Source organism: Xenopus laevis, chromosome 7L (assembly GCF_017654675.1).
Source record: "Xenopus laevis strain J_2021 chromosome 7L, Xenopus_laevis_v10.1, whole genome shotgun sequence".
Taxonomy (NCBI): Eukaryota; Metazoa; Chordata; class Amphibia; order Anura; family Pipidae; genus Xenopus; species Xenopus laevis.
This window is the reverse complement of record NC_054383.1, coordinates 62,675,111-62,698,708: the sequence shown is the minus strand read 5'-3', so window position 1 is coordinate 62,698,708 and position 23,598 is coordinate 62,675,111. Positions and strand designations below refer to the sequence as shown.

The 23,598-nt window shown below is 37.8% G+C and overlaps 2 protein-coding genes and 1 long non-coding RNA gene across 6 annotated transcripts in view; 1 reads left to right on the top strand and 2 right to left on the bottom strand.

The window, feature by feature from the left end:
• nudt8.L (nudix hydrolase 8 L homeolog) overlaps nucleotides 1–13,217 on the top strand; it is a 35,122-nt gene extending 21,905 nt beyond the window's left edge. For 2 of the 3 annotated variants that reach the window (XM_018225574.2, XM_018225573.2), the window contains exons 3-5: nucleotides 559–691; nucleotides 5,336–5,413; nucleotides 12,947–13,217. In XM_018225574.2, the coding sequence (XP_018081063.1) occupies nucleotides 559–691; nucleotides 5,336–5,413; nucleotides 12,947–13,171 (436 nt within the window). In that variant the 3' untranslated portion in view covers nucleotides 13,172–13,217. The remainder of the gene's footprint in view (nucleotides 1–558; nucleotides 692–5,335; nucleotides 5,414–12,946) is intronic. The other variant, XM_041569104.1, reaches the window with a different exon arrangement.
• Nucleotides 5,256–10,581, bottom strand: LOC108696316. The gene is made up of 2 exons (XR_001932231.2): nucleotides 10,403–10,581; nucleotides 5,256–7,269 (listed from the first exon to the last, which is right to left on the bottom strand). It is a non-coding gene; the product is annotated as an uncharacterized LOC108696316 (long non-coding RNA).
• A 391-nt stretch (nucleotides 13,218–13,608) lies between the features above and the next one.
• Nucleotides 13,609–23,598, bottom strand: part of ndufv1.L (NADH:ubiquinone oxidoreductase core subunit V1 L homeolog) — a 28,273-nt gene continuing 18,283 nt past the window's right edge. The window contains 3 exon segments of one of the 2 annotated variants that reach the window (NM_001086746.1): nucleotides 13,609–13,807; nucleotides 18,357–18,502; nucleotides 21,652–21,733. In NM_001086746.1, coding sequence (NP_001080215.1) covers nucleotides 13,718–13,807; nucleotides 18,357–18,502; nucleotides 21,652–21,733 — 318 coding nt within the window. In that variant the 3' untranslated portion in view covers nucleotides 13,609–13,717. 2 annotated transcript variants of the gene reach the window in all.

Sequence of the window (23,598 nt, the reverse complement as noted above, 5' to 3'; positions counted from 1 at the left end):
TAAACTGCACCTGCCTCTTACCATAGACTTAATGAAAACTGTCAGACACACACAGAGGCATAGTTGGCTTTCAGCCGAAAATCACAGAAGACCCCAAAGAGCAAAACATTCATCAACAGTAAACTATTTTACTAGTTTGAAGTACATATACAATTAAACAGAAAAGTATTAAGTGATAGTACAGAAATATCTTACTTTTGTTACTGATGCTTCAGAACGAAAGTTACAGTGCCTCCATAATTTTTGGGAAGAGGACACGTTTTCTTTGATTTAACCCTCTGCTCGTCAGTGTAAAATTTTAAATCAAACAAATCAGATGTGATTAAAGTACACAATTCAGACTTTAATTTATTTGGTTATTCAGACTTTAATTGTTTGGTTTAAAATTTTTAACTGAGGAGCAGAGGGGTAAATCAAAGAAAATGTGTCTTTGTCCCTAACATTATGGAGGGCACTGTATATAGTTCAAAAACAAGTTTGTATTGAAGTTATATAGGCTGTTATATCTCAAAAATCAGGTTACTTTTATGTTTTAATAATATTGAATTGTTGTTTTAGTTTCCCAGGTGGGAAGCATGATGCCTCAGACAGGGATATCATACATACAGCAATAAGAGAAGCGGAAGAGGAACTAGGAGTATCACTTAAGGCCATTGCAGTATGGGGAGCCCTGAAGCCAATCACTGACTGGGTAAGATTTTGTGAAATTAATCACTGTTTAATTTTAGCTATGAAACATGTACACTTGACATCTAACATCAATGAACTAACTCACAAGGACTGATTTACTGTGGTCACATTACAATCTTGTAATGGCAGCACCTGTCTCCTTTTTGTTTATTTCATTGCCCACATTACATGGCCAGGGCATATGCAGTATATGTACAGAATTTTAGTCAATTTAAAAGTGACCAACATCGAAAGTACATAATGGAGTTTTTCTGGATGTAGTCTAACCTTCAAAAATGCTTCTATAGTAACGAAAATAAATTACATTTTAATTACCTCAAATATTCTGTAGTAGAATGCCAATTGATACCGAAAAGCAGCTGTGTGGTTGGAGTGATGCATGTACTGGTATCTAGATAACTGGTCATTTGATGTGGCTGTTGCAAGGTATCTGCCTTCCAAAACTAGCTTGTGGTGCTTTGAGGTCACATAATTAAAGCAAAAAGTATAAGTATATACAGTAAGTATTTGAGTGTATACTGCAAATCATTACATAAATAAATAGTAATACAGATTTGTGTATGTTCACACATAGAACATTAAAAATTATGCCCTCTTTGAATGATAATGGGTCAGTCTGATATGAACTGGACCAGCTGGAGATCCCATTAGCTAATGACTGTATTTGGCCATGGAATGTGATAATCACCCCAGTAGGTCTGCACATTTTCCCCAACAGAATGTGGTAATTTCTCAACCACATTAGCATGAAATGCCCACTATTTGGGTGGTTAACGGAGTTTGCCCTTTATACATTGCTTATCAAATATGGTGTGGGGAAAACAGTCTAAGGAAAAAACACATTTTAGTTTGCTTAAAGGTAATAGGCCTGGAAGCCCAAAACTGTAACACATGCTCTTTCCTGTACTTCAGAAAACAATAGGGGTTACTATTCCATCAGTTACTTCAGGGTTATAGCCTGTACCACATATAAGAATTCCAAACCCATCAAATCCTTTAAGGTTTCAGTATAGACAATTGTCACATTAGTTTGGACGTTTAACTAATAACCAACCATTTAGTATAGAAGGTAACCATCATGATATTTATAAATTGTATGCCAAGTATACCCTAGCTGTGTAAAACAGCGAAACATTGGGAATCAGAACTGGCAAATCACTCTGACAGAAGTACTTGGACAAATGCTTCCTACCATCAAATAAAAAGAAGCATGTAAATCCTGTAAAACTAACAAATGGTATTGGTGTTGTGTGATGGATATATGTTCATGAAATGTAAGCTCATTATACCATTATAACACATAAAGTTGCCAATGGGGGCTTTTTCCTAACGATCCTGTTGTTAAGGGGTGGTTCACCTTGGTATTGATACTTTTTATTACTCATCTTTCTATTCAGGCCCTGTCCTATTCATATTCCAGTCTCTTATTCAAATCAATGCATGGTTGCTAGGTTAATTTAAACCCTAGCAACATATACTGCAAACTAGAGAGCTGCTGAATAAAACTACAAATAATAAAAGGAATACCTAAAACAGCTTAACCTCCCCCATGTCCCTTCCGGCATGTATACAATGCTAGAACCGCCATTTACTAAAGAAGAATTACAAAAGGTAATAGACAATCTTCCAACCAACAAAAGCCCTGGCCCAGACTGTTATAGTGCTGGTTTCTACAAGGGATTCCAACAATATCTGTTAACCCCATTACTTAATCATTTTAACTTGATTTCCCAAAATAAACTTTTTCATAAACAAGCTCAAGAAGTCCAGATCACTGTGCTCCATAAACCTAATAAAGATCTGGCTCTATTTGGAAGAAAAACTTGCTGTAAGTATCCCTGTAGCCCAAGCTTCCATTATCTCCAAATCCTTCCCATTGAAATGGGCACCTACTACCTAGGGCAGGGGTCAGCAACCTTTACAATCAAAGGAGCCATTTTGCCCCCTCTTCCACTATAAAAATAGTTTGGAGCCGCAAAACATAACACAGCTTATAAACTTTTAAAAGTTTTAAACTTTTTTTAATTCTAACTGTTACAACAACAGAATACAACAAACAGAAGTGCAGTGTGTATGTGTAGGCCTACTTTGAAATAAATTAAACACTGAATAGCCCTATTAAATGCTGGTGTCCTCATCTGTTTAATGTGACTTCTGTTTCTGAAGCTCCATGCTGATCTTTCTTTTCTTGTCTTGAATGTGCGATCGTGGTAAAGACCATGATGAATCATTGTGATGCGGCTCAGTCTTTCCTGTCACTCCTGGGATGTCTATACAGCCCTCGCACCTGCTGGCTGCTATCTGAGTGTTCGACCGCAGTAAGTTAATCATTGGCTTACCGCGGTTGCACACTCAAGAAGCCACCAGCAGGTGCAAGGGCTGTATAGACAATGTGACAGGCAAAGCCGCAAGACAGAGCCGCAGCAAGCAGGATGAAGAGCCACATGGGGCTCCTTAGCCGCGGGTTGCCTATCCCTGACTTAGGGATAAATGTATCCTCCCATAGGAATTGGGAACCATTTTAGATAAATGGAATTCTTAAGCTTTATCATAGTTTGGGAGATTTAGGGGCCTAATTATTAAACCTCAATTCTGGTTGAGTTTTTAAAGAGGAAAATTAAAATTTTTAGAGAAAACAAAACTTGAATTTTATTATACACCAAAGCTTTTAAAAATCAAAATCCAAAAATACCCCAGCTAAAACCTGTTGAGATCATGTAAAAGTCAATGGCAGATGTCCCTAAAGATGCTTCTTGACATCGTCATCTGCGCTGGTTTTCATCCAATCAATTCAAGTTGTCGCAGTGACAATTCAATAAATCCACATTTTTGGAGTGTCCATTCGAAAAACTTGTATTATTACAAACTTTTTCTATAAGGATTATTGATAAATTAGTTAAATTAATGGATGGGCGTTAGGTCTACTTTGTTTTGATAAAAAAAAATTAGATACATTTGAGTTTTATTAAATACCCCTTAAATGTCTTAAAAAAGACTGGGAACAGTTTTTTACTTTACTACACTCAATAGAATAGTTTTATAAAAAACTAAGCTCTGATAGTGTCTACAAGAAAATAGCTTATATAACACAGAGTATAAACTGACAGAGTCTGAACTGAACATAACTATACCGGAAAAAAATCCATGATTCATATTTCATGGTTTGTCATTCTGTCATTCAATGAGTAAGATATAAATGCTGCACTTACAAAAATTTACAATTTTGCTTCAATTTTGTAGAAATTTTATAAAAATTCATAATGTTAACAAACATTTGCAGTTTGGTATATATACAATACAGTATATACTTGCCTAGTTTGACAACAACACAGATCTGATTAATTGCAAAACTGCACTAAAGCAAATGTGCAGATTGCTAGTAATATAGCCAAAGTGTTTTTTGTCAATCATGAAATGTGTCTGCATTATTTATGTTTTGAGGGTTCTGAATACAGTTCAATGTGATTACTTATTTCCATATGATTATTTAAACTGTTCAGAATGGCAGAGCAGTATTGTGATAGCATTGTAAAAGGACATTTGTTTTTGGGTCCACAGAGAGACCCTTAATTAGATATTTCCATAAACCGCTATGCAAAGGTGCTATCCATATTTGCCTTCTTAGACAATTTGGAGTCACACTATTTGGGCAAGGAAGCTGGGCCAGTCAGTTCTTTCGATCAGTTGATCAAAAGAAAGTAGCCGGGAGCCTAAGCTGCAGGGGGAAAATTTATTCGAAAATATATGGATTATAGAAAAGGATCCATATCTCCTCTGTCATAGGATTTGCATACTCATAACTCGCATATTGGTTATGAGGAGTCACATGCTTCCTAATGGTACCAAACAGGGCCAGCCTATACCCACCACTTAGGAGGGATGATTTGTAAACCCAACAGTTAGCAGGGATGATTGGAACATGAGTCATCCCTCCAGCTTTATTTAATTGATTGGAGTATGAATTGTACTTAGTATTATTAAATACCAAGTTTGGATGTGACTTGTTCCGTTTAATGTTACCCTGTGCCTTTATCCTGATTATAGAAAGAGCCTGTTCAAGAACATTCACTGGATAGCCACATTGTTTTAATCACTCCCACATATCAGTAATTTGTGATTCTGCTAATTCAACATTGGAATTGTTCCTAAACAGCCGGCAGAACTGTGAGATGGGTAGTGACCTCTTCATAGACATTGGATGGCAACTGTTAAAATGCAAAAGGACATTTTTGTCCATAGGTTTACGAAAAAGAGTATATTCTATATGATTGGTGCTAATCCAAATTTTCACATCTAGAAAATGTAAATATTCCTTATGAATTTCAAAGGTGAATTTTACAGGATTGTCAAGAGTATTTAGGTCACTAACCTTCTCACAAAACTCTGCTTCAGTAACACACCAAATTATAATGATGTCATTGATGTAGCGATGAAAGAACAACATCCTGTCACCATATTTAGGTTTAATCATATTTTGTTAATATTGGTGCATAAACAAATTGGCATATGAGGGTGCCATGACCGCACCTATCGGTCACGTATCTGTTGGTTAAATATTTATTCTGGGGCAATTGTTTTCCTTTAAGTCAAGTGACTTGTGTGCTTGCTAGAAATATGCTACTCTTTTTTTTTTTTTTTTTAACAGACTGGGATGGTTATAGTTCCAGTTATGGCAAATATTGGAGCCCTGGAAAACCTGGCACTAAATCCCAACCCAGAGGAGGTGAGTATGACAGATATGTATCTATCCTTTTTACAAATCTGTCATATTTTGTGATGGTTCAACTGTCACCACAAGACGGTATTGAAACAACTGGCCTCATTGTCAATGTTTTCCAGTAAAATAGTGTATTGTTCGTCTCTGCTGAATCAAGAAATATGTTCTCTTTGTCAGGATAGGGGATTCACCAAAATGTTTTGGTTTTTTTTGTCGAGTTCCACTCTGTGTGAAAACTTTGTGCCCAAAAGCTTTTTCTTCAAGCATATTATTAATGTTTTTTTATGGTGGGAAATAACACGCTGCCTTTGGTTTACAATCAGTATAAATCATATCTTTCACCCATGTCCATACAGACAGCAATTTTGATCCACAGGTACGCTTGCATGCTCTGCTCAAGATGTTGCACATTGCCTAGTAGAATGTGCCTTTAGCTCTTCAGGTACTGGTTTACCAACTTTAATGTAAGCCATGAACATGGTCATTGGTAATTTCGTTGGAAGCACCTGAAAATATGTTTTTTACAGGACAGAGCTTGTTAACATATCCTTTTGACTGATGCAAAGGCCAATAGGAAGGCTGTCTTCATAGACAGGTGGGAAAAAGTGGCCAAAGGTTCAAATGGTGGTTGACACAAAGCCTTTAGAATTAACCCTAAGTCCCACTTTGGTAAACAAACACGGCCGGTGTTCAGGTTAAGATTGGAAATAGTCTTCACAAACCTTCTTGTGAGGAAATTTTCCTCCAAGGCTTTGCACCTAAGGACTCCCAAAGCGGACTCTTGTACTTTAATTGTATTAGGCGCCAGATTCTTGGAGAGTCATTCCTGTAGAAAATCTAAAATAACAGCAATTTGGGCTTATTCTGGAAGAACATAATGTTGTGTATACCACTGTTTTCAAATTCCTTCAAATACTGTATATAGTTAGTGTTTTTTTCCTGCTGTGCAGAATAGTGTCAGTTACCGCAGAGGACACCGCCAAGGCAACCATCACGTCCGTCTCATTTTCCAGGAATGTAGTTGAAAGGCATTTGGATAAAAATCAGACCGTGCAGGAGAAGGTCCTGTGTCTGTGGCATTTGTCATGGAGTAGCTATTGAGAGCTGGACACGGTCTTGAAACCATGCATGCCCATGCTTGAGCAATTAGAATTCGAGTACAATTGTGCTGTGTTTCCTTATTACTGTTGGTATCATAGGTAGAGGGGGAAACACTTAAGCCAGTATCAAGGGCCATGAATTTGTAAGTGCATCTATCCCCATTTCCCCTTGTCCCAGGGAAAAAAGACTTTGGCAATTTGCAGTGTTGTCTTGAGGCCATCAAATCTACCTGAGGCACGCTCCAGCAAGCACAATTTTTTTATCCCATTCATCTGGATGTATATCTCTCTGATCTAGGTTGTCTGCCTAAGAGTTTGTTACATCTCTTATATGTATTATTGCCTGCAAGCCTAGAACGTTTTCCTTAGCACATGAAAATACTTTTTGAATCCTTAGTATAAGGTATTTGCGCCTTGTTCATTCCCGGTGCTTTATATAGCATGCTGCTAAGATATTGTCTGTTTAGATCTAAAAAAAAATTGCCCATTTATCTGGGACTTGAATGAAAGGAGAGCCCTCCAAATCCAGGGAATTTGCATGAAGTTCTTTCATCTGATGCTCCCATCTTCCTTGATTCAAGATGGTGGTTTACGTAAGCTCCCCAACCTTTCTGACTGGCTTCTGTTGTAAGTATCACGGGTTGACTGTAAAAGAGAGGTGCTCCTTTTTGTTAGAATACTTACCTGGAGCCGCCACCTCAGAGATTTTCTTAACAGGGAATACTATTCTGTCTAAAGATCCTTCCTTCTGGTCCCAAGTACCTAATAGGAAATTAAGTAATTGTTTCAGATGGCTTTTTGCTATATAGCTTCTATGGCTGTGGAAAACAGACCCAACACCTCCAGGATTTGTCTGAAAGATGGTCATCCTCTTTTGTAAAGATCTTTTACACTGATTGTAAAGAATCCAGCAAATAAAATTAATTGTAGGAGTATGCTATAGACGGTCTAATGTGAGTGAGGAGAAGGAGGCTAAGCTCCTGATGCAAATAGAAAATGCGGCAGGTTTGGGAAAAGTAATGATTATGATTAGTGCTCTATTTGGATTTTGCCAAAGCATTTGATGATGTGCCCAACAAATGACTGCTTTCTAAACTAAGGTCTGTTGGGCTTAATTAAGTCGTTTGCACATGAATTGGAAACTGGCTACAGGATCGGGTTGTTAATGGTACATTCTCTACTTAGAGCAAGGTTCTTAGTGGGGTCCATCAGGGCTCGGTATTGGGTCCACTTTTATTTAACCTTTTCATTAATGACTTAGGGGAGGGTATTGTAAGTAATGCATCAGTGTTTGCAGATGACCAATTAATTCCATCCAGTATGTGACATCCATGTCATCCACCGCTATGGAACAGGACCTTGGAGTCCTTGTAGATGATAAACTTGGCTGTAGCAAGCAATACCAGTCAGCAGCATCAGGGGCAAATAACGTTTTGAGCTGTATTAAAAGGGGCATTGATTCACGGCAGGAAGGGGTCATTTTTACACTGTATAGAGCACTAGTAAGGCCCCATCTAGAATATGCTGCAGTTTTGGTCTCCAGTGCTCAAATAGGACATTACTGAATTAGAGACGGTACAAAGAAGGGCAACTAAGCTGGTAAAAGGTATGGAAAATCTTAGCTATGAGGAAAGACTTCCAAATTGGGGATGTTCACGCTGGAGAAGGGGCACTTAAGGGGTGATATAACTATGTATAAATATATAAGGGGATCCTATAATAATCTCGCTAATGTTTTATTTACCAGTAGGTCTTTCCAGCTGATGCGAGGTCACCCATTCCAATTAGAAGAAAAGAGGTTGCGGCTTAATATTCGGAAGGGATTTTTTACAGAGAGAGCTGTGAAGACGTGGAATGCTCTCCTTGAATCAGTTGTACAGGGTGATAAATTAGATAGCTTTAAAAAGGGGTTGGATGGCTTTTTAGCAAATGAGGGAATACAGGGTTATGGAAAATAGCTCATAGTACAAGTTGATCCAGGGACTGGTCCGATGGCCATTTTGGAGTCAGGAAGGAATTTTTCCCCCTCTGCGGCAAATTGGAGAGGCTTCAGATGGGGTTTTTTTTTTGCCTTCCTCTGGATTAACTAGCAGTTAGGCAGGTTAAAAGGTTGAACTTGATGGACGTGTGTCTTTTTTCAACCTAACTTACTATGTTACTTTCAGAATGATCTCTTGACATTGTCTGTTTTGGTAGAATAATTTTGCTATCCCACAATTTATTTCCTATAGGATGGACACAGGAATAATTTTTCCCAGTTTATTAGCCAGCCAATAGAGTAGAAATTGAGGGATGAAGATCCTGTCTGAGGCGATCCACAGAGTTTACCTATAAAAGACAATTGTCTAGGTTTTGTAGTCTAAAATAAATCTGCTTTTGGACTGCTCTCCTCACTCCTTTGCATGTATAATTACAATTGTCTAGGTATATACCTAGAGACCTTGTCAGCTACAACTGTCAAAAATTTTGTGGAGTACTTTTTATGTCTAATGGAAGTGCAGCAAACTCTAGATGGTGGTGTCTTCGTGGATAGCAACCCTTAAAGGAACAGTAACACCCAAAAATTAAAGTGTTTTAAAGTAATGAAAACATCATGTACTATTGCTCTGCACTGGTAAAACTGATGTGTTTGCTTCAGAAACACTACTATAGTTCATATTAATAAGCTGCTGTGTAGTAATGTGGGAATTAAAAAAAAAAAGGCTATATGGCACAGGTTAAATAGTGGATAACAGATAACATTATGTTCTACAGAGCATATCTGCTGTGTAGCCTTAGCCTTTTCACCTTTGATTGCCTGCCCCCATTGATACACAGCAGCTTATTTATATAAACAATCGTAGTGTTTCTGAAGCAAATATCAGTTTTACCAGTGCAGGGCAACACTGCATTATATTTGTATTTCTTTAAAACACTCAATTTTTTGATTTACTGTTCCTTTAAATACTTCTGAGACTCTTATTGGCACATGTCAATACACATTTTTTTGAAGCAATAAAGTGTTAGATAATTCACAGTATGCCTAGCAAACAAGAACATGTGGAATAAGTCAAGGTTTTCATATAAGAAAAATAAACAGATGGTGATGTAAAACATTACAAAACTAAAAGAAAAAAAAAAAATCATGTAAAAACCAAGTGCTATCTAGGGTTTCATACTCAAGGTTGGCAGTGTAGCTCCTTAAAGCTACGAAGTGACTGATATTTTATGGTATTGGTCCAGATTGTTATCTGGTATCGATGATATCTCCATTAATTAGGGCTACGCATTCCTGAAGGGTTGTTTATGTGGAGGTTTTCCAGCATTTGGCAATTAGCGTAGCAACTGAGTTGAAGAAATAAATGTCATTTTCTGGTGGGTTTAGAACAGTTTGTTGGATATATTTGTAGGAGGGGCTAGTTCAGGGGGTTTGGACAATTGCTTTTGCAGTAGTTGTGATATCACACACCCTCGCCAACAGTAAATGCACATTTTGAGGTCTAAAGTAACCATTTAGTTCCCAGGAAGAAGAGACTTTATAGCTGAATTGACAGTTTCCATCTTGCATCTTTTTTGCTGATGAAACAATTGAAGAATCTTAGATCTAGAATAGTCCTGAATTTTCCTCCTGGTTTTGGAACAAGGAAAACAGGAGAACAATTTCCCTGAAATTCTTACATTTTTTTTGAGCTGGAAGCAGAACACTCAGTTCCTTGAATTTCTGGATAGCAAACATAAGGGCCTTTCTCTGCTACAGTTCCTGAGGCACTTTTGTTATAACCAAAAGTTGAATCTGTAGAACCCACGGGTCTGTAGTAGCTGCTACCCATGCAGGGTAGAAGTGGTTTAACCTGCCCCCTACATAGTTGGTGTCCTGCTGAAAAAGGTCTATCTCCAAAGGAAGATCTGTCCCTACCTTGTCTGCTTATCCTTTTGAGAAAATGTCTTTCTGATTTTTGCTATATCTCCAGTCTTGTGCTGCCATAGAGGATGGTGCTCTTCATGAACGAAAAAAGATATTTTAGAATTACACATATGTTGAGGAAGGATTTTACCTTATCAGATTTCTAGGAATATATATATATATATATATATATATATATTATATATATATATATATATATATATATATATATATATTTATCCCCCTTAAGCACCTCTTCTCCAGTGTGAACAAACCCAACTTGGCCATTCTTTCCTCATATACCTGGATGGAATTAATTGGGCTGCATAGTTTTGTTCATCTGCAAACACTGATACATTACAATACTATCCCCTAAGTCATTGATGTACAAGTTAAATAAAAGTGGGCCTAATACAGAGCCCTGTGGGACCCCACTAAGATCCTTACTCCAAGTAGAGAATGTACCATTAACAACCACCCTCTGTACTTGATTATGTAGCCAGTTTCCTAACCATGTGCAAATGAATTCATTAAGTCCTACAGCTCTTAGTTTAGGAAGCAGACGTCATTTGGGTGAAGAGTCCCAACTTTTACAGTCATCCAGGGAAAAAGCCTCTTAGGGGTGGAAAGTTTTTTTAGTTATACTTTTCCCATTCTGATTTATTCTTAATAGTATTCTCTAAAAGAAAAAGAAAAAAAAGCTCTTTTTAGCAATACTAGAAAAGTTTGCTTTTCTTTTTAGGGGGCTCAGAATCCAGATCTTCTCCCATAATATCTCTAATTGCATTAGAGAGGTTGTTCACCTTCCAAACACTTTTTTATTCAGTTGTTTTTAGATTGTTCCCCAGAAATAAAGACTTTTTTCAATTACTTTCCATCTTTTATTTTTTTACTGTTTTTCCAAAATCTAAGTTTAAAGTTCGTGTCTCTGGTGTTTCAGTCTGGCAGCTCAGTAATTCAGGTCCAGACTCTGAACTGTTACAATTTTGCAACATTTAGTTGATACATTTCTCCGCAGAATCTCTGGCGTATTAGTAACTATTGTATCAAGTCTAACAGCTGCCTTTAATGAAACCTAGAGATTCTGCTTAGCAGGGACAAAGCTAAGAAATATCAACTAAATGTACCCATTTAGAACAGTTTACAGGGTCGGTGACCCCCCCCCCCTCCCAGGGCTGCTTCACAAGGTGAAAAAGACACTATACACTTCAATATTAGAAAAACGGTCACACATAGAAAATAGAAAGTCATTGGTGATCTATCTGAAAACAACTAGTTGTTTGAAGGTAAACCACCCCTTTAAGAAAAATATCCAAATCGCTGACAGAAAAAAAACTCACTCAGAGCACTCCCTTCCTCAGGCTAAGAACTTTTAGAATAAGATGTACCTTGGTCTGGTGAATATTGTGAAGGAATATTATCACCAATAAGACTTTCACATACATTATTATCTACTGTAGAAGAACAGATAGTATTGAATAGATTCAAGGGTCTGAGCCATAGTACATTTAAAGGGGTTGTTGTTCACCTTTAAATTAACTTTTAGTATGATGTAGAGAGTAAAATGCAGAGACAATTTGGAATTGGTTTTCATTTGTGGTTTTTGAGTTATCTAACTTTTTATTCAGCTGCTCTCCAGTTTGCAATTTCAGCAATCTGGTTGCTAGGGTCCGAATTATCTTAGCAACCGTGCATTGATATGAATAAGAGACTGAAATTTGAATAGGAGAGGCCTGAACAGAAAGAGGAGTAATACAAAGTAGCAATAACGATACATTTGAAGCCTTACAGAGCATTTGTTGTTTAAATGGGGTCAGTGACCCGCATTTGAAAGCTGGAGAGAGTCAGAAGAAGATGGTGATTCATTTAAACACTATAAAAAATAAATAATGAAGACCAATTGAAAAGTTGCTTAGATCTGACCATTCTATAACATACTAAAAGATAACTTGAAGGTGAACCACCCCTTTAAACCAAGATTAAACATAGCAGGGAGCTTCGAGAGTTCCAGAAGCTACACAAGGTGCACAATTTGACAGAATCCTCTGGGGCAAGGAATGATGTATGATTGTTATAATGAGCTGCTGAAATCTGTCAGCACTTTACAAAGAACAGAAAATAAAAAACTTAACTATATACCATTTGTATCTAGGTCTGTGACCCTCTAGTGACAGATTTCATTGTCATTTAACATCTAACTAAAAAGCCATATATGCTAATTTCTACAAATCTTTTTTTTGGAACTTTTTGATGTACAAGCTCCAAGGTAAAACAATTTCATCATATTGGCACAGGGGGTGTATAGTCCACTGATTTTTTTTCCCCATCGGGGCTGTGTTAAAAGAAACAGCATGTCACTAGGAGTTACAGGTAGATTTTGACTGAAATGACCTTGTTGCTAGCTAGTATGATGCTTGCTTGCTTTATCTAAAAGTAAGTATCACATGAGAACAAAAAAAAGTATACTCTGCCATGAAAACAAGCTAGGAACTGCAATATTTCTTTTCTAAACTACAATACGGTTTTCTACAAACTTTACCTTTTTCCCCCCTACAGGTTGAATCTCTACTTACACTTCCTATTTCTGTTGCCTGCACGGATGCTTCCCGAGGGTATACCTATTTTCGTCAACGGGGACATTATTCTTATACCCTTCCAGTCTTCAGACTTCAGGCTTACAAAGTCTGGGGGCTCACAGCCATGATGACAGACTCTGCACTGTCTCTGCTCTTTCCCCAATCATACCGTAGCTTTCTGCATGCTTCTCACAAGACCTCATAGGAAAGCAAAAAAGCATTTAAATAAAGAAACCTGTTTTCAATTACAATTTTGCTGTTTTTTGTATAATTAAGAATATAATGCTTTTAAATAATTGAGCTGAATTCAGTATCCAAACTTTGTGGGCTTCCACTAACTTATATCAGTGAAAATAGGAGAATGCAGTGTATAACCAGATATCTTGACCCAAAGGCAATGCATGTTAAGAAACCATACCCTACCAATTTATTATGTTTATTACACGTACTGCATTATGGTTTCTCATCCCCCCCCCTCCAAGACTTACATATGGGTCTCCTCTCCCTATATATATGCATTCTGCAAATGAACTCTAGCTTATGTGAGAGAGGAAACATTAACACAATTCAGCATTTCACTTGTCTGGAGATTCTCTGAAGTCTAGCTCCAAGCCCAAGTGTCAATGAAGTTGAATAAAGTTGTTTCTTAGTACTTTTGGAAAGCTTTATTTTATTAACACACAAATGGAACACATCATGCAATGACATGTTTTGATAAATACGATGGGTTAGCCTTGGTGTCTTGCATTTCCTAAAATGTTTTGCTAGCTTGCTGTCTCTTTGCGGTGTCAAAAAGTTTCATGCGCTGCTCCAACTCAGGGCGGAAATGACGAATCAAACCCTGCCAAAAACAGAGAAAATTTTGAGCTATACAAAAAACATTAATAAATTGATTTATACTACAGTTAGGTCCATAAATATTTGGACAGAACTTTTTTTTTCTAATTTTGGTTCTGTACATTACCACAATGAATTTTAAATGAAACAACTCAGATGAAGTTGAACTGCAGACTTTCAGCTTTAATTCAGTGGGTTTAACAAAAAGATTGCATAAAAATGTGAGGAACTAATTTTTTTTAATTAATTAACTGAAAATAAAATGTTCATTTCTAATACTTGGTTGAAACCCCTTTGCTGGCAATGACAGCCTAAAGTCTTGAACTCATGGACATCACCAAATTCTGGGTTTATTCCTTTTTAATGCTCTGCCAGGCCTTTACTGCAGCGGCTTTCAGTTGCTGTTTGTTTGTGGGCCTTTCTGTCCGAAGTTTAGTCTTCATCAAGTGAAATGCATGCTCAATTGGGTTCAGATCAGGTGACTGACTTGGCCATTCAATTCCACTTCTTTGCTTTAATAAACTCCTGGGTTGCTTTGGCTGTATGTCTTGGGTCATTGTCCATCTGTAGCAGACCATATATCTGTGAACATCTCAGAATTAATTTGGCTGCTTCTGTCCTGTGTCACATCATGGATAAACACTAGTGTCCCAGTGCCACTGGCAGCCATGCACGCCCAAGCCATCACACTGCCTCCGCTGTTTTACAGATGATGTGTTATGCTTTGGATCATGAGCTGTTCCACGTCTTTGCCATACTTTTTTCTTGCCATCATTCTGGTACAGGTTGATGTTTTTTTCATCTGTCCAAAGAACTTTTTTCCAGAACTGTGCTGGTTTTTTTAGATTTTTTTTTTTTTTTTAGCAAAGTGCAATCTAGCCTTTCTATTCTTGATGCTTATGAGTGGCCTGCACCTTGCAGTGCACCCTCTGTATTTACTTTCATGCAGTCTGCTCTTTATGGTAGACTTGAATACCGATACACCTACCTTCTGGAGAGTGGTGTTCACTTGTTTGGCTGTTGTGAAGTGGTTTCTCTTCCTTATGGAAATGATTCTGCGATCATCCACCACTGTCATCTTCCGTGGAAGTTCAGCTCCCCCCCTCAAATCAACTCCGGGGCTTTATCTGCTTCATTGATAGACATAACAAAGGAATTGCCCACACCTGCCCATGATTTAGCCTTTGAGTCAATTGTCCAAATACTTCTGAACCCCTGAATTGAAGCGATTGTTTTAGAAAAAGGCTTTAGTTCCTCACATTTTTATGCAATCCTTTTGTTCAGACCACTAAATAAAAGCTCAAAGTCTGCAGTTTAACTGCATCTGAGTTGTTTCACTTAAAATTCATTGTGGTAATGTACCGACCCAAAATTAGAAAAAAAGTCTGTCCAAATATTTATGGACCTAACTGTATATATAAAATATGATATCCTTATATTTTACAACAGGGGGCAAATTATTATGTCACAGAGGAGTTCCATGACCATATAAATGCAAAAGGCCAGAAAACTCTGAGGGCTTATACATGCTTGTGTATAGAAATGTGTTATACAAACTTTTGAAAAAACAGGTTATTGTTACAATGCTTTACATTTTAATTCTATTTCCTAGTCACTTTCCATGGCAGCTTTGAATTCCCTTTATACTTATCTACATTTCCAAGCTACTTTACTAAGGGTGAGAATACATATGGTGATTGTTGTCATGGAAGGTGACCAGGAAAACAGAAGTTACTGTAAGTATTGCAACAGATTCCGGTTTTCCCCAGTCACCTATGGCAGTTATTCACCAATTGCATGGGGGGAATGCAAATCAAGTAAATAATCTTATTCAGAAGCATGGGGGGAATGCAAATCAAGTAAATAATCTTATTCAGAAGCATGCACAACAAACTGCAAAACAATTTTCCCAAATCTCATGTGCTGCTGCTACTACATCCAACTAGTAGTGTTTCATAAACTTGTTTAGGACATATATGTCGATATAAACACACTTTGGCTTCTGTCGGCTAATGGCTAGGACACACGGGAAGATTTCAGGGAGATTCGTCGCCTGGCGACTAATCGCTGCGTCTAATCTCCCTGAATGGCTTGCTGGTATCCCGAACCCGCTAGCGCTAAAGTGAGGCAATTTCAAGCGACTTTGAAAAATGTATCGCCGCGTGTGAATAGGCGCAGGTGACTTTAGCGCTAGCGGGTGCGAGATACCAGCAAGCCATTCAGGGAGATTAGTCGCCACAAAGACGCGGCGATTATTCGCCAGGCGACCGATCTCCCTGAATCTTCCCGTGTGGCCCTAGCCTTAAGCTCTTGATGGGTGGGCTTTAAACCACAAATGGACCCTCATGCCTGCTGTATTATATGCGGTTTTGTTTGGAACTTGACCTTTCCTAAAACCGGAAGGGATAAGGAACAAGAGATTTGATTATCTTCATCATTTAACATAAACGTTGATTGCTCTTAATAGGTCTAATATATGCGCCACTGCTTCTTTTTTTCTGTTCTCATATGAAGACAAAATTAAGGGAATAAGCATTAAATTAAAAAGAGGGTCTCAAGACTATCTTAACGGATCACTTTATGGTGCTCAAATACCAAAAAGTAGTCAGTTCTCCCACTTTGCCTGAAGATTCATGCACATTAAGACACTGAATGTTGCAAGTGAGGCCTTGTAAACACCACTGAGTCTGTCAAAGCCACTTTGAGCTGAAATTGAGAACATGGCCTACTGGGCCAAAGGGGATTATTGTAAATGCTTCTACTTTCTCTACTTTTGAGAACCTTCCAAATTAATTGGAAGGGTGGGCAAATATAGATAAGAGGTCTTAACAAGTCTTGTCTTAGGCAGGGCCGCATTTCACGGATGGGAGCCCCTAGGCCTCGCCCGCACTTCCCCCCTCTTGCAACGGAGCACTAGTGAGCTGCATGTCCCCAGTGCTCCCCAGAGAGCGGCTGGGCAGCATGCCACCCCTAATACAAATCCAGGCCTGGTCTTAGGCTGTCCTTTGCTAAAGCTTGCTTGCATAGGAAACTTGACAAGCTATTACATGAGCTACTACAGTAGTATTGTCTGGTCTCTTGACATTTGCATCAGAGGATCTATGAAAGCCAGAAGGCCTTCCCTTGTCCGTCTTAGCTCTACAATGTTTGATCTTGTATTTCTGCAGCTGAGCTTGGGCAAAATCTACCTCCACATGGGCACCCCAAGCAATGGTGGTTAACTAATCTGGTTCTCATAAAGAAAAAACTATTACCAGGTTATCATCTTTAGAACACCACCAAACTAGTTCTTTGTTTACTTCCTGATGTACCCATACCCATACTTTGATGTACAATCTTTACACTTCTTAGAGGCACATATTGTAGGTGCCTCACAGGTCATCTGGTCCACTTTACCACCTGTATACATAAAGACATCAATCCTAGGATCTTCATTCATCGACATACTGAGGTGGACCATTGCCTTCCTTTTCTTCCCATCAACATTTTTTGGCCTCACCAGATTTGTCCATTTTAAAAAAAATGCCCCTAAGAAGACAACTGTTCTCAAAAGACATGCGTTTCTCCTGTTTATGACTCATCCATAAACCTCTAGAGTATAGGTCACTCCTGCATTTCTGTTTGCCTCTGATCTTGAAGCACTCACATCTTGCTTAATAATTCATGCCGATGAGTCCACCAGAAGTGGATTCTCTTGTCCCAAATATGTATTAGGCTATTGGTGTATATCAATAGCAGGAGGGATGCCTTAAGGCAGGCATGTCCAAAGTCCAGCCTGGGGGCCAATTGCGGCCCGTTTTCAAATTTACACCGGCCCACAGCCTCCATCATGAAATTAATAATAATGCGGCCTGCCAGCACAGTGCAATCAGGAATCGCAAAGCCATACCAGTAATATTTGGGCACATTAGTGAAATGATCTGCCACTTGGTTTATACTGCTGCCTGTGTGCTGAAGGTGATAGCAATAGACACGTACTTGCACGTAGTTATGCGCCGCTCTCGCATACTTCTTTAGGGCTGAAGGTGTCAATAGACATACTGACGTGCCAGTACGGTAAACTAAAGAAGTATAAACTCTGACTCACAAAAGGATGTGTCGATCCGTGGCTAAGGCCACATATTGTATGTAAGCATTTATGACTTGAATGTGGCTACAAAGAAACAAACAGATAGTCCGCACGGTTGTTTGATATTTACTCTAGTAACAGCATCCATTTATTTTATTGAAAATTTTATAAAACAGTTATATTAAAAAAAAAAACTAAAGAAGTACGCGAGAGCGGCGCATCACAACGTGCCTGGACGTTATGATTCAACGGTCATTCAAAATCAGACTCACAACTCCTGCATGAAGAGGGACAGATTCTGAGCGTGAAGACATGGGTTTTAATTTACTATATTTAGAAAACTTATTTAAGTATGATGAAACATATACATTTTTAATTTTCGCGATAGTTCCCCTTTAAAATAATATTACCACATTAAAACAGTATTAACAGTACTCATATAGTTTAGGTAAATTTTACAGAAAGCCTTGTAATGGTAGGTTACCTGGACAGGCCAGGCAGCCCCATCTCCCAATGCACAAATGGTGTGTCCTTCAATCTGCTTGCTAATCTCCCACAACATGTCGATCTCATCTACATGGGCATCACCTCGACACATACGCCACATAACTTTGTTCATCCAGTCAACACCTAATGCATGTTGAAAACGAATTATTAAAACATTGTTATATAACCAAATTACCCTAATAATAACTACTTTAAAAAATGTTATTAACAAATTTTGTCAACTCTCACAGCTCTGCTCAATCACTGGCAGCAAACTTTCTTTGTACAGGTGTTTTTAACGCCATTCATCTTAGCCAGCACCCTCAATTCAAATTGTTACTTGTTACTTGAAACACACACAGCACAGTGCTCTTGAAATGGTGCGAACATATGTGCGTTTGTGTGTAAAAAAAAAATATAAAATTGTGTTGCGTGTGGTTGTCATTAGCAGACATTTCTCTGCCAGCAATGGATACACCCTCAACTGCTTAGAGAGCTTAGTTCAGTTCAAGCCACGTCACTTTTTTCTTGCTTTCTTTAGGAAATTGATTGATGTAAGTCTAATAATTAAAAAGGTTATAATCTAACACTGGTAATTAGCGGCCTGTTCGTTTGGCATCTTTTGTGGGCAAATTATTTGAAAGTTTGTTAAAGGATCACAATCAAGATTTTTTGTAGAATGGTATTATGAGTAATAATCCACATGAAGGACAGATCATATCAGATAATTTTAGTAGGAATTTTAATTAGGAACTTGGACAGTTGGACAGTTGATCTACTTTGATTTCCCCAAAGCTTTTTGAACAGTGTTGCAAAACTGGCTGCCTTCTAAACTATGATCTGTTTTAGTGGTGTGCCACTGGGTTTAGTTTTGGGTCCACTTTTAATTAATGATCATGTAAACTCTACCTCATTTTACCATGTATATAAGTTGGACACATCTCCCCCACCCAAACCAAATAGTTTGTACTATCTGTTTGTCAATGCCATCACATTTCCCTGAAAACCTATAGTAGCTTTCAGTTGGCCTTTTTCCCTCTGACACATCATCAGTGAAATTTACATTTGCTGCACAAGTACCTGTAAAGTACACACAAACAAGAATACATGCAAAAAGACAGAGCTTACTTTGACAAAAAGTCCTACTTAGGTTGAGCACTGTAGTGATTAAGCTAAGTTTGGAAGAAGAGGTCATGAGAAAATAGGAGCAGGCAGCTAGAGCAGAGTTTCAAAGGGAACCAGCAATGGCTTTTTTCACAGGCTGCTAGACTGGAGGGCGTTTTGAGTTGAGAAGAATTGAGCATGCTCAGTAACCAACAGCCAAAGTAAATTTCTAAAAAAAAAAAAAGGGATCTAAGCTGGTTAGAGAAGAAGAAGGAATTCTAAAAGATAAAGTGGATGCTGCAGCCTTACTATTAATCTTTTAGCAACCGGAGCAGCATGTATTTAAAGATTTCAAGCTCTGTTCACTGATTACAATTTTTGTGAGGGGATCTTTTAATTACTTCGGGGACAGCACTGTTTACATTGGAAAAAACTGCTTAAAGAATAAGTAAACAATAAAACAAAAATTAGGAGCTTTTGTAAGCACATTTGCAATTTTTTTTATCAGTAGCATTTCCTGTAACTGTACAGTAAAAGACAGTCAAAGACATATACCGTTAGAAGGAAACAGAAGTATTCTCATGTTGCTCTGCTCAAGAAAAAGATCAGAAGACCTTTCCCATCTCCTTCTTGTTTGGAGGAACATCAGAATACTTCTCCGATTTCCTTCTGAAGGTTTATCAGGAACTCAGTGAGAGGAGTACATTTTAAATAAGTAAACCTTTTTTTTTTTTCTCTCTTAAATTACTCTAAACAGCCCACCGAATAACATACCTTTCTCCCTGAATTCAGCTTTAATTTCTTTATTACAGCAAGTTCGACCGCAACTCTATTAGTTACTTCCTTGTCTAGGGTGAAGTTCTGCCCCTTTGGTTTCTGAGCACTCCTCTCTCAGACTTTGAAGACCTCCAAGAGGTGCCTACTGGCATTGGAATGGTTACATCGCACACCTGGAACTTTACTCACTTTTTCTGCTTTAGTGGTGCTGGTTATCCTCCGGCCTGACGAGGCCCTCCAATAGTAGCAATTTCAATTATGGATCCGCACACACCAATTTTCTGCAGTTTTCTTTAATTTTTATTCACCACCAATATCAACGTTTCGGGGGGTACAACCTCCCTTCGTCAGGATATACATTTAAATGTGAAAAAACACCTTTATAGGCTTAGCTCCGCCTACATTGTTACATGTGATCTAATTAACATTTTTCTTATATTTCCCCATCTAGGTTTCAAACTTTTAAAATTCTCATAGTGTATAAACAGTGATTAATTTTCTCGTGAGATTTTCTCTTATACAAAATAGTAAAATATTAAATACTTTATAGGTTGTTGTGATATTCCCCTAATAAAAAAAGCCCTATACTTCCACCCATACCATTTGTTTTCAAACAGTAAATCCTAAATTTAATATTTTACTATTTTGTATAAGAGAAAATCTCACGAGAAAATTAATCACTGTTTATACACTATGAGAATTTTAAAAGTTTGAAACCTAGATGGGGAAATATAAGAAAAATGTTAATTAGATCACATGTAACAATGTAGGCGGAGCTAAGCCTATAAAGGTGTTTTTTCACATTTAAATGTATATCCTGACGAAGGGAGGTTGTACCCCCCGAAACGTTGATATTGGTGGTGAATAAAAATTAAAGAAAACTGCAGAAAATTGGTGTGTGCGGATCCATAATTGAAAGTGCCTACTGGCATGCCTGATTGATTTGCACTTGAGCAGAGGCAGGGAGTATGTCCACTAGGCCTCTTTGACATCTTTATAGTCAGAGAGTGATGGAGTGCTCAGGAAGCAAAAGGGACAGAGCTTCACGCTGGGCAAGGAAGTAACTAAAAGAGCTGCAGTTGAACTAGCTGTAATAGAGAAACAAAATAAATCTGAATACAGAGAGAAAGGTATGTTATTCTGGAGGATGTTTGGAGTAATTCTAGAGGATTTTAAAATAAAAGGCTTATCCTTGAAGTAATATAGTTAATGTCTTGGTACTAAGTGATAGAAATGTTACAATTTGAACAAATTATGCCCTTTATATGTTGCATTCAAAGAATACAAAAGTAGATGTTTTTCCAACATAAAATAGCATGAAATAACCTTAAGCACTTAAAAGCAGCAATTTCATATCAATAGCTTTGTATCAAAATGGAACCTAACAATGAAATTGTGAGTTAATTCCTTACCTTCCCTGCAGGGAGTACACTGACCACAGCTCTCATGTTTGTAGAATTCAATAAGGCGTGCAATTGCACGGACAATGTCAGTCTATAAAACAGAAAGGCAAAAACAACCCTATGCATCTTTAAAAAGAAAAAAAAAAGCATCTCACATACACTTTTGTTCCTGAGAGTTAATTGATTTAACCCATTACTTAAAGAGAAACTATGAAAATTAAATTGTGCCAATTGACAGATAAGATACAAACATCAAATGTATTTAAAGGGATACTGTCATTGGAAAAAATTTTTTTTACAAAATGAATCAGTTAATAGTGCTGCTCCAGCAGAATTCTGCACTGAAATCCATTTCTCAAAAGAGCAAACAGATTTTTTTATATTCAATTTTGAAATCTGACATGGGGCTAGACATTTTGTCAATTTCCCAGCTGCCCCAAGTCATGTGACTTGTGCTCTGATAAACTTCAATCACTCTTTACTGCTGTACTGCAAGTTGGAGTGATATCACCCCCCTCCCATTTCCCCCCAGCAGCCAAACAAAAGAACAATGGGAAGGTAACCAGATAGCAGCTCCCTAACACAAGATAACAGCTGCCTGGTAGATCTAAGAACAGCACTCAATAGTAAAAACCCATGTCCCACTGAGACACATTCAGTTACATTGAAAAGGAAAAACAGCAGCCTGCCAGAAAGCATTTCTCTCCTAAAGTGCAGGCACAAGTCACATGATTGGGGGCAGCTGGGAAATTGACAAAATGTCTAGCCCTATGTCAGATTTTAAAATTGAATATTAAAAAATCTGTTTGTTCTTTTGAGAAATGGATTTCAGTGCAGAATTCTGCTGGTGTAGCACTATTAACTGATTCATTTTGAAAAAAATTTTTTTTCCCATGACAGTATCCCTTTAAAGGACATGTAAAGCCTACATTTCCCTACCATGTATATAAGGCATATATTCCCCACACAAGCCACATCATTTGTACATTTGCCAGCTCCATCACATTTTCCTAAAACAAATAGCAGCTTTCACCCGGCGGCCATTTTCCCTCTGACACATCATCAGTAACACAGATATCTGCAAACAGGACATGTATGCTGTAAAGTTCCTGCAATGCAGAATGCAGGTTTACAGAGGCACAACATACTTTGATAAAAAGTTCTGCTGGGGTTGAACACTGTAATTCAAATTTAAATAATTCAAAAACTAACTATAAAAAAAATAATACCAAATGAAAATTTGGTAAGAATACTTTAATACTTAAAGTGTTTAGTTCATCCTAATAAGTCCCTTCTCACAAACAAAGGGAAATCTTACAGCAGCTGTTCATTTTGCACAAGGTCATCTCTGTTCAGCTACTGAAGTATAGCCAGGGTTTTGAAATTAAAACTCTTGCAACCATAACAAACATTTGAAAGAACATTCTTACTGGCTTGTGTCACAGAAACAAGGGTAGGGATTCTCATGTCACAGAATGGGCCCTAAATTCACCATCTTATATATGCTAGCCACCCTATTCCATCCCTCTGCAGCTGAACACTAATTAATATTAATTAGTTTGAGCACCTTGCTAGATGCTGCACTGCCCTGGCTTGACAGAGCATAAGTCCTATGTTTACAGTGACAAAATGAAGGATTAGCATTGGTCATCGGGACAGGGAGAAGACAATGTGCTCTTCAAGCAGCAGGCTTCTCTGCTTTGTAACTTTAAATTTTGCCCTAGCAGAGCTGTGGTTTAGTCAATGCAAGGCTCTCCATACATACACTGGAAAAATTAGGAGACTGCTCTTATGTTAAAGGGGACATATACCATAATTTTTTACTCCTCATTAATCCATTCCTCAAATAATAAAATTGAAGGGAACATGTTATATTATGTACCTTTAGGTTCAATTTAAGGGGTTAATTGCTTGAAAACTGAAGTCGCCCCTCCCTCTCTCAAGACTTCCTGTGCT